The sequence below is a fragment of the Brassica oleracea genome, chromosome C4 (genome assembly GCF_000695525.1).
Source record: "Brassica oleracea var. oleracea cultivar TO1000 chromosome C4, BOL, whole genome shotgun sequence".
Classification (NCBI taxonomy): Eukaryota; Viridiplantae; Streptophyta; class Magnoliopsida; order Brassicales; family Brassicaceae; genus Brassica; species Brassica oleracea.
The window spans coordinates 38,828,441-38,839,701 of record NC_027751.1 but is presented as its reverse complement, the minus strand read 5'-3'; the positions used below and the strand labels follow the sequence as shown (position 1 = coordinate 38,839,701).

Here is an 11,261-nt window from a genome sequence, read left to right as displayed (position 1 = left end):
CAGCAACATAGTGTTTGATGTATTCATATCTACTTGCCAAGATCCAGCTCAAAACATGGAGAGCTTTCAAATTGATGGAAGCCATTAATAGCAATCACCGTACCTTCACTATCTCCATCATCACTGAAGATACCATCATTGAGAACCATGATAAGGTTGTCTAATTTTACTTGTCATCACGTTCATGTATTTCAGGAGCACAGTGAGAACATTCTTCCAAGTAGTGAAGGTGACGTAGGATTGGCAGCATCATCGGGCCCGTCTGTTTTGGGAGACAAGGTTGATGAGGAATGTACTGAAGCAGATCCTCCAGAGATTTCAGACGCTCAGAACAACCGCAAGCACTGCCGTGAGTGATTGGAAATATCTATTATATTCAACGTCTTTTCTATGCATTTTTGAAAACTGCTATTATCTTTGTTTTCCATTATAAACTTTGGATATTTTTTCCCTTGCATGTGTTTCTTTGTTCGGAGATTTTATTTCTATTTTGGATTATTAATGATACGTTGACGGGTTCTAACTCATACAAGATTTGTCAGTGGTGTATTTTTTTTGTTTACCTATTTCTGACATTTTTTTTGTCCACCATAAACTATTTTTAACAAACTCAAGTAAAACTCTAAAAATAAATAATTTTGCAACCGTATGATTTTATAAATTTTTCTAGAGTTATTAATTTTTTTTTAAAAAATAGTTTATTACAATTCTATATATTGAAATTAATTTAGGTAAAATAAGAAAATAATTTAATTTATTGTTCGATAAATTATTTAATTTTTTGAATTCAAATTTTATATTTTGTTCCTTACACTATTTATTTTTCATACTAACAACTACCTAAGTAAATACTAAACAACTTCATAAACTTTATCTTTTGAACATAAAAGCGCTAATAATGCTAATGATCGATCAAATCATTACGGAAATAATGCATATGAATTCGTCGGTCATTCTTATATCAACTTAATCAAACTGTGTGACTTCCAAATGTTATGTTCATCACCATTATATACAACACGGAAAAACAAAAGTGAAAAAAAAATGACAAAATCCCGTACACAAAACTACACGACGATCAATAACTTATCCAGCACCGCGCTTGCGCGGGGGCTAAACCCCTAGTAAAAATAAATGTAACGCAACGCTTAGTATTAGGTGGACAGGTGTCGAACTGTGAGCGCATGAATTGATGACGTGGCATCCGAGCTGGACCCCCTGGGAGGGATTCAAACCCTTTTTATATATAAAGACTAGGATAGGCCCGCACTGCAAGTGGAAAGTAAAAAATATTTTATTTATTCTCAATTTGAAAATAATTTTAAAATATATTTATTATTTGATTTTGTTATTTTTATTTTAAAAACATATGTTTAACTAACTAAAAATAATTTTATTATGTCATTATTTTACGTTTTTCAATACTGATATTTTTCAGAATTGCGGTAGAGATTCAACATATAGGTTTTTTCTATTTTATATATTTTAATATATTTTTTCTTTTTTACTTTCTCTTTGAAATCTATTATTTTAAATTATGTAAAAAGTAAACTTTACCTAGCATTTTTAATCAACTTAAAACATGACACATTATTGTTTAAAGATTTACACTTTTTTTTTGATAATTAGGACTTTTCAAAACAAATATTATTGTTTAGTCTTCAAGGTATAAGTTTTTACACTGGTTTTATTATAGATATAATTAAGGTTATGTACTTTATGTAACAATTTATAATTGAATTAACTGATAACCAATTTAAACTATGGTTAGGATTTGGAAATAGCGGAAAGGAGTAAAATATTTGGGATGACTTAACAACTCTAGGAACAGATGGAGATTTGGACCTGTGTTGTGAGGATCCATAAGCAAATTATAAAAAATGAATCCGTATATTACATGTAAAGGCACTTCAATGAGGAGGTTAAGAAGTACTTTGCAGTTGCACATGTGAAAAATATACAGCAAACAATATCCAAAAACAAACATGTGTTTGAATATAGAAATAAGAACTGGGAGAACCCCATGTGAGCCGTTTATTAATAGAGATGGGTAAACGGTGGTTGGAAGGTACACTCAGTTAGCTTATAGGGAAGAGAAGCACATGACCATAAGAATTTGATTAGACGGTAATCTCAGGAATTTACAGTCCGGTAAGTGATAGTCTTGTGTTATTGTCACCATATAGATCCGGCTAACTTGTAGTAAAGCAAACACAAATCATTATACAGGACATAAGAAACAAAATCATATTCACATACATGCCAACCAGCTTCTATGCTAATAAGATATTGTCCGAATAAGTCACTCAGGAGCCATATTTGCGAGAAGATGAACTCGTTCTACTTATTTATCTTTGGCTCCCACACATTTGTAGTTGCTTTAGCTCCATAGTTCTTATCCACGTCCACATAAGTTATGTCATGCTCATGCCACAGTTCAAGAAACCGAAACAAAAAATACATATGAGATCAAGAAACCAAAAAAAAAAACTTTGCTCATCTGGTGACCTCTTTGGTTAATGAGGTAAGGTTCTGCAGATTTAGAAAACGGGAGAGTTCATTCCTTCTTCTTGCCATATCTTTTGAATGAACTTGCTCTCAAGATATCATCTTCCTTTGTCCTCCTCATGGGAATGGTTCCTTCGAAACATTTACCATACTGATGTCATAACTGAGGGATATGTATGTCGTTCTTTTCCTGACTTTGTAGAAGACACTTTGTTGTCATCAAAGAATCCCTCTGGATAGTAGTTAGGCTTCATCTAAAGATGAAACTGCAAGTAAAGTAAACTAAACATCAGCACTTAGAACATAAAGTAAAAAGCCCAAATAAAATCTAAGTAAACGATGTCTTCATGTACATGAATCTTGTGATTTTTAAGGAAAAGATGATCAGAAGCTGGTTGTTTTGTGATAGGAACACATGCAGTTACATCGCCATCTGGGGCTGTTAATCACATCCAAAAGTTTATATTTTTTTTTTAAAATCTAGACACAATATGAACTTGGTTCAATTATAACAAAATAAACAAAAACAAAAGGTATAATAAATCATCATGTGTAGTGTAGTATGAGAGAGAAAGCAAGTATCATGAGATTATGATACGTTCCAAAATTAACTCAAGCAGAAAAAATACCCAACAAGAATAAGATGATAGATTTATCTAACCTGAATGATCTAGACGGCAGGTTTGTTCTTCCAGTTAGCTTCTCCTTGCTAAGATGCATCCATAATAGATTTAAATCGTCTCAAGTTTTGGAAAGTTTAAACTCTGCAAGCAACTGGAAGATGATCTTGTGGTTGCTCACCGGAATTGCTACAACACCCAAATCAGCGAGGATGAGAGAGGAAATCATCATTCTAATATGCAGAAGTTTTGGATTAGTATGATTGGGAGGAATGGAATGATGCATTTGACGAAGGCAAATTCACCTATTTATATCTGTAAATTCAGAGAACCAAAGAGAGAAGATGATTCATTGAATGATAAATCGTGGAAGTAGTGGAGAGAGGGAGTTAATTACAGCTTTAATGACAATGATTGCATAAAGGGGATTTCTGTAACGGTGCCGCTTTCATAGCGTGTAAAGAAGAACTTCAAGCGTTTCAACACTGAACCCAACAGTCGGAGACTTGACCCAACCTATCAACCAGAGGTTTTTCGGAGATAATCGATCACGTAAGACAACCAGAGCTTTAAACTCTGTGGAAAAATAACTTTCTTTTATGAATTTGTTGATTCTAAGACTAACGGTTTCGACTTCAAAATTTTATCTTTTATATATATTTTGGAACATTATTCTTTTAAGATGTTTTGTGCCCTCTCCCCATATTTTAACCGCGAGCCGTCACCATTTATGTATTTTGTTTATCTTTCTGGTGTGCGGTGCTTCTCACCATCTCCAAAAAGACTCACCTTCGTGCTCTTATTCTTCCTCGCCTTCTTCTTTTGTGAGATTATCTGATATTTTTTGTAAATCGGGTTTATGAGTTCCCATTTGTGCGGTTATTTCTGACGCGTTGTAGGCTGTTCCAGTCAATATTGGCACTCCTCTTCTTCCTTAGATTTTGGCTTATGTTAGAAGCTGCATCCCCTTGGATTGGGACAAAGTTTGGTCGTCTTTGATGTTGTGTTTCCCGTTGTTGGTTTGCCGTCAATAGTCCATGCTCGTCTTGGTTTTCAAGATCTGGTTTTTGGTGATCTGACATTTATGATCTCTTTCATAGCTCGAGGACGGTTCCATGGTTTGCTGATTTTGTTTCATCTCGTTGCAGCTTTCATCACTGCTCGCATCTCTAGTGGCTCTCCCTTTTGCTACGTTTTCCAATCCAAGTTTGGATAGTGATTTCCTATGTGTATGCTTTCTTGGCTTAAATGGTTGTTTCTGGTGTTACGCTAAGGCTTTGGTTTCTCGGTGCTTACCTTCCATTCTCCCTCTCTCAGTTTGTTTCTCTTGTTCCCCTCCTTTCCTTGGTATAGGTGTGTGAAGTTAGTTTCTTAGAGTTTTGGTCCCTTATATCCAGAGCTTTATGGTTCTTTGTTGGCAGAGACACCTTGTATATGCTTGTTTAGTTTATGAGATTGTTCTTACCTCTTGGCTGGTGGTTGTGCTTCCACTGATTTAGGCATGTGTCTTTCTGCTTCGTGTGACTTTAGCCTTCCATTGGTTATTCTTCCTCTGTCCTGCTTTCTTGGTTCGAAAGTTTGAAGCTCATGTAATTACTCTCTTTTGTTTAATCCAAGAAAAACCGAATGAACACAATTTTTGTAGTACAACAACGTGTGGGAATTTTCTCTCCCATACCCGGTTCCCTAGGTAGTTAACTAAACCAGCTCGCTTGTTCCCCCTGGTTTCACCGGCACTTTTTCTGACCGGAACCAACAAACTCACCAACCCGGTTTCTTTACCAATTTGGGCATATTTTTCAAATCTGAAACCGCTTGGGAACAACTTTCCCGGGTTCACGCCCCCGACGCAAAGTTGGCGGGCCTGCAAGCCAATCGGAGCTCCGCTGCTACACCGACGGAAGACGAAGAGCTGCTAAAATCATCACTTTAAGTAGAAGACCGACGCCACTACACTACACCCCTCTACTCTGTCCAACAAGAACAGACTCAAGACAAGCTGAGTTTTTCGCCTGCTACTCAACTACACTCTTAGGAACACACTGCACACGACAAAGCTCCATACGACGCAACTCAAGCTTATACCACATGAACCATTGCAACTTCCACAGACTACAAGACACCGCACATCACCATATCCACTACAAACGTGCTGCCATAGTCGCCAAACTTATCATGGCCCGACACCTTACCCAAACAAAAAAGGGCAAAGGAATCTTCATTCCAACATCTAGTGCTCCCCCTGAAACGTATCAGAGCTCCAGAGATAGACTTCTCCCAAGCAATAAGGGACAATGCGCTCACGCTCATTGGACGACTGACCAATCCTAAGGAACAGAGCATGAGAAGCCTTATAACATATATATATCTAGGAAATGGAGCTCCAAAGGATCCATGGTCTGCGCTGACCTAGGAGGTAACTGCTTCCAAGTCCGATTTGAAAGCACGGAAGACCTTGAACTAACCCTAGCAAACATGCCTTACCAATTCGCAAGATGGATGCTCATTGTCCAGAGATGGGAACCTATAATATCTCCCAGCTTCCCCTCTTAGATCCCCTTTTGGATAAAGCTCAGAGGCCTCCCACTCCACTACTGGAACAAATATCACGAACTCTCTAAGACATCAGCCAGAATCAGAGTCACGCTCAATGGACTTCAACCTCTTATCAAAGAAACTATTATTGAATTCTCTACGGGTGAAGAAATCATTGTTACGCTGGAGTACGACAACCTAGCTAACCACTGCTACTACTACAGCAGCCTCACACATGAAAGCCGCACTTGCCAGAAACAGCGCTACAAACCTCCACCACTGCATGAGACTGAGGCCACGAATAACCATATAAGAGAACAAAGAGGCGGGTCACCGAGAACTTCAGGCTCAACTACCCCAGCTAATGCACGAGGACCTCGTACAACAACTCCACCTCGCCACCAAAAAGAAGAAGAACGTCAACCTCACTTCAACAAAAGACTTGATAGGTACGGGCGACCTTTCGGGCCAAGGCCTTCAAGCAAAGACACAACATGTGTGTACAAAAGGAAACCTGAGGTCGCTATCCAAAATCATGAGATACAGAACATCCATCAGAAGGACAGAGCAGCCTCGCCTACAGACTCCCACTCCTACCGGAGAACTGATAGAACCACAAGGATGAGAGGGGATAGAGCAGATGATGTTGATCCCACTCAACAGAATATGCACCTGCGAAATGATTCCCGAAGACGCTCTTTGTCATTTGGCAACAAACCATCAGAATCTAACCTTGTCTGGAAAGAAAAGGCTCCACCAAGCGTAAACGATCAAATTAACACACCTCACTCGTCGCCGGTAGTCCAACATGCTACAATCACTCCCGAAGCGCAGCAACAGCTACATGAAGAAATCCTTTCGGAACTGCATGATGTAACGATGAAGTATGTCAATGTACCTGATCCGGTAGAAAGAGAAGAACGGCGACAACGGGTTCTGGAGGGTGAAAGACACAACTTGACGGTAGATAGAGCAGCTTCTCTACTCGCACAGGCACTAAACAACCAAGTCGCAAGCAATCAGGCCTTCTATGCTAACTTTGAACAGGAGGAAACCTCTCCGCTGGAAGAAAACGAGACAGTTGAGCCAGTTGCACCAACCCAACATAAGAAACGAGGCCGTCCTCCAGGGAGACAAAATACATCTAAAATCCCCAAGCCTAACGTACTTAGAGGAACAGGATCAAGGAAACGTAACGTCCAAATCATCCAAAACTCACCGAAAGTCAGGAAATCATACGCAAGCCAGAGTATGACGACAAGGAAAGCTGGAAGCCGACAGGTGGAGAAAGGCAGGAAGCCTACGATCCCTACAGGCCCTAGACTACAAACTACTACAACATAAGCAGGAGAAGAGGAGGAAGTCTCCAGCCCTGCAGTTGAGGTAAACAGAGATGCGGACAGGACAGAGAGACCTCCAAAAGCGGCAAAAAGGTGGATTTTCACAATCCGCACAACTCTCTTCCTTAAAGATATTGAGTTGGAACTGTTGTGGGTTGGGGAATCCCATGACAGTCCAAAGATTAAAGGATCTTAAAAAAGAGTTAGATCCTGATATCATCTTCTTAATGGAAACAAAAAATCCCCCAGAGTTTGTGACCTCAACGCTAGATCCTTTAAACTTCGAGTCATTATACCACGTCCCACCTCACAGCCCTGGCGGAGGAGGACCGTCTCTTTTATGGAATGCTTGTGTGGAAATCAATGTACTATCATCTTGTGATAATTTTATTGATGTGGAAATCTCTTATAAGAAGAAAAAATTTCACTCTACATTCACATATGGTGCACCTGAACTTCAACGTCGCAGACAAGTTCCCCAAACACTCACAGATTTGGGATTATTAAGAACACAACCTTGTTACCTTACCGGTGATTTAAATGATATCCTAAACAACAGTGAGAAGGAAGGAGGGCCACCTAGAACAGAGGGGTCGTTCATAGACTTTCGATCATTCATGTCCCAATGTGATCTATTCGACTCAAGACACTCAGGTAACTTCCTGTCCTGGAGAGGCGTGCGCTACAACCATACCGTCCATTGCCGACTTGACCGCGCCTTATCCAACAGTACATGGGCCGAGATGTTTCCCTCAGGCAGATGCTCCTAACTCAACTTCGAAGGTTCTGATCATAGACCGATCATCTCATACCTTGAACCGGATGAGAAAAAGAGAAAATGATTATTTCGCTATGCCAGGCGGCTCTGCAAAAACGAGGAAGTCAGACAGATTATCGCCAACACCTCAAACCAACACCGAAACTATGTCGAGGATAAAATTGCAGCCTGCCGAAGAGCAATCTCCCAATGGAACAGAGCGTTTCATGAAAACAGCAGACGTAAGATAAAGGATGGGAAACAAAAACTGGAGCTCGTTATAGCTAGTGAAGTAGCAGATGAGAGCTTGATCCTCAGTATAAACGAAGAACTCAGGAAAGCTTATTAGGAAGAGGAGGAGTACTGGCGGCAATGGAGTAGAACCTTATGGTTGGCGTTAGGAGACAAGAACTCCGGGTTCTTCCATGCAACTACAAGGATACGGCGAGGCATCAACAAGTTTTCTGTGATCGAGAATGATGCGGGAGAAGCAGTTTATGAGGAATCCGAGATACTTGAAGTTATCATAGAATACTTCTCCAACCTGTTCACATCAAGCAATGCATCGTCAACCGATGTAGTTGAGGAAGCAATTTCTATCAGGATACCCAAGGACACAAACAACAAGCTTATAGCGATCCCAACAGCCAAAGAAGTGCGTGATGCAGTGTTTAATATCCACCCCGATAAGGCGCCGGGACCTGACGGATTCTCAGCTGGATTCTTTCTCACCAACTGGAGCACAGTTGGACCAGCTGTAACTATGGAAGTCATCGAGTTCTTCAGAGGCGGAACCTGGCCTCAGAACATTAATCTGACCCATATCCGGCTCATCCCAAAGATTAAGTCTCCTAAAGTTGTTGCTGATTATAGACCTATAGCTCTATGCAACGTCTACTACAAGATCATTTCCAAAATCCTTATGAGACGGCTCCAACCTATCCTCGATTCCATCATCGCGGAAAATCAGTCGGCCTTCATTCCCGGCAGAGCTATCACATATAACATCATGATAACACATGAAACATTACACTTCTTGAGGAGATCGGGGGCGAAAAAACATTGCTTAATGGCCGTGAAGACTGATATGAGCAAGACATATGATCGGCTTGAATGAGACTTCATTAAAGCGGTGATGACCAGACTGGGATTACACGAGAACTTCTGCAGCTGGATCATGCAATGCCTTTCTTCAGTCAGATACTCAATACTACTGAACGGAGAAGCCCAAGGGATGATCACCCCGACTCGAGGGATACGACAAGGCGACCCGCTTTCGCCTTACATCTTTATCCTATGCAGTGAAGTGCTTTCTGGACTTTGTGCAGCAGTACAGCGATGAGGGACCCTAGCAGGACTGCAAGTCTCGCGTCGCCCGAAGATAAACCATCTTCTATTTGCTGATGATACTATGTTCTTCGCAAAGACAAACCCGAAGAGTGTAGCGGCTCTTAAAGAGGTGATTGAGAGATACGAAAGGGCATCAGGGCAAGCCATTAATGCTGCAAAGTCAGCCATCACATTCTCACGGAAAACGCCCCAAGGAATCAGAGATAGAGTCAAAAACTGTCTCCGCATTGCTAAAGAAGGAGGCCAAGGAAAGTACCTAGGCCTTCCCGAGCACTTCGGACGCCGGAAACGAGATATGTTTACGTTCATTGTCGACCGCATACGCCAAAAGGCTATGAGTTGGAGCACACGGCAGCTATCAGCATGTGGCAAGATGGTCATGCTCCAATCAGTCCTTTCGGCCACACCCTCCTTTTCTATGCTGTGTTTTAAACTCCCGAAAAGCTTGACCAAACGCATACAAACGGCGTTGACACGGTTATGGTGGGATGCTGTTCCAGATAATAAGAAGATATGCTGGATCTCGTGGACAAGCTTGACACAGTCGAAAAGAGATGAAGGACTAGGCTTCCGTGACATCGAAATCTTCAACGACTCCCTCCTAGCCAAACAGGGCTTGCGCATCCTCCAGAAGCCGGACTGCCAACTTGCTAAGGTCCTACTTGTTAAGTACTGCAACTATGAGCCGTTCTTAGAAGTACAAGCTAGCAACTCGTGTTCCCATGGATGGCGGAGCATATTATGTGGTAGAGACATCCTCCTTGAAAACACAGCGAAAGTAATAGGAGATGGAAAGGACACAAGCATTTGGAATGAACCTTGGTGCTCCACAGATAGAAGAGTACAACCAATGGGACCACCAGAGCTTGCTACAAAAGACCTAAAAGTCGCAGATTTAATGATAGAGGACTCAACGGAATGGAACATGGAGCTTATCAACTGAATCCTACCGATCGAGGCACCAGACATCTTCACCATCAGACCCAGCAAAACAGGAAGCAAGGACTCGCACACTTGGAACCAACAAAGAGTGGGGAGTACACAACGAAATCAGGATACTATACTGGCCTAAACAGCCTAAATGCAACAGCGATGGGCACCGTTACTCCGGGACAATGCGACTGGATGTCAGACATCTGGACGATTCCAGTCCCACCTAAGATCCGAGTTTTCGTATGGAAAATTTTCTGAGGAGCATTACCATTGGGAAGCAACTTAGCAACGAGAGGACTCAACACAAATACAAACTGCATCTTCTGTGGCTTGGAAGAATCAATCTGGGAAATGGTCCCCATCCTAGGAAACTCGACCATTGCAGAAGCTACTACCTTCATCTCAGCACTCAAAGCGTCAAAGATAACAAGAAATCTCCCCCCAACTGGGCTTCGATTGAGATCACTGTTCCCATGGATTGTTTGGACAGTCTGGACTACAAGAAACCAAAGAATCTTTGAGAACAGAACCTTTGATGCAACAGAGACACTAACCAAAGCGATAACCTATGCGCGTGAATGGCAAGAAGCACAACTAGATGCCACACCGTCTGCAACCACTGTTATGGCGGCACCATCAGCACATCGTAACAGATTGATAGTCACTACCATCAACACAGACGCGGCATGGGACGAGGAAGCAAAAACAGCCGGACTAGCGTGGATTTTTACAGACAACACATGCCAGATCATTCATCAAGGGAGCACAACAGAGGAGTGGGTGAGTTCACCGCTCATAGCCGAAGGACTAGCGATCAGGGAAGCCTTATTTCAAGCCAAAGCACGCGGCTACACCAACATTGAACTCAAGTAAGACACTCAGGTCATTACCCGAGCTATCAACGCAGGAGATCCTATCAAGGGACTTTTTGGAGTGCTTCAGGACATCCATCACTTAACTTGTCATCTCTCTGCTTTTACTTTTCTGCATATTCCACGTTTAGACAATATGGCCACTGATTCCCTAGCCAAAAGGGCATTAGCAACCATGCTTGCTATGTAAGAACTATATTTAAGTTAATGCAAATCGTCGTTCAAAAAAAAAGAAAAACCGAATGAATATCTATAACTTTGCGTTAGTGTTTGATCGCGTTCCTTTGTGTTCGGAGATTGCTTTGTCTCAGATTTTATCTTTTTAACATTCTCTAACCTCTGCTTG

The 11,261-nt window shown here is 41.3% G+C and overlaps 1 protein-coding gene across 1 annotated transcript; it reads left to right on the top strand.

Moving 5' to 3' along the window:
* Positions 1-10,394: 10,394 nt before the first annotated feature.
* LOC106338847 lies at positions 10,395-10,916 on the top strand. The gene has a single exon (XM_013777730.1). It carries the CDS (start codon positions 10,395-10,397, stop codon positions 10,914-10,916), a length of 522 nt encoding a protein of 173 aa, XP_013633184.1.
* Positions 10,917-11,261: the final 345 nt, after the last annotated feature.

Coding starts and splice junctions, on each gene's coding strand:
- LOC106338847 (XM_013777730.1), top strand. CDS start 10,395: ATGGTCCCCATCCTAGGAAACTCGACCATTGCAGAAGCTACTACCTTC.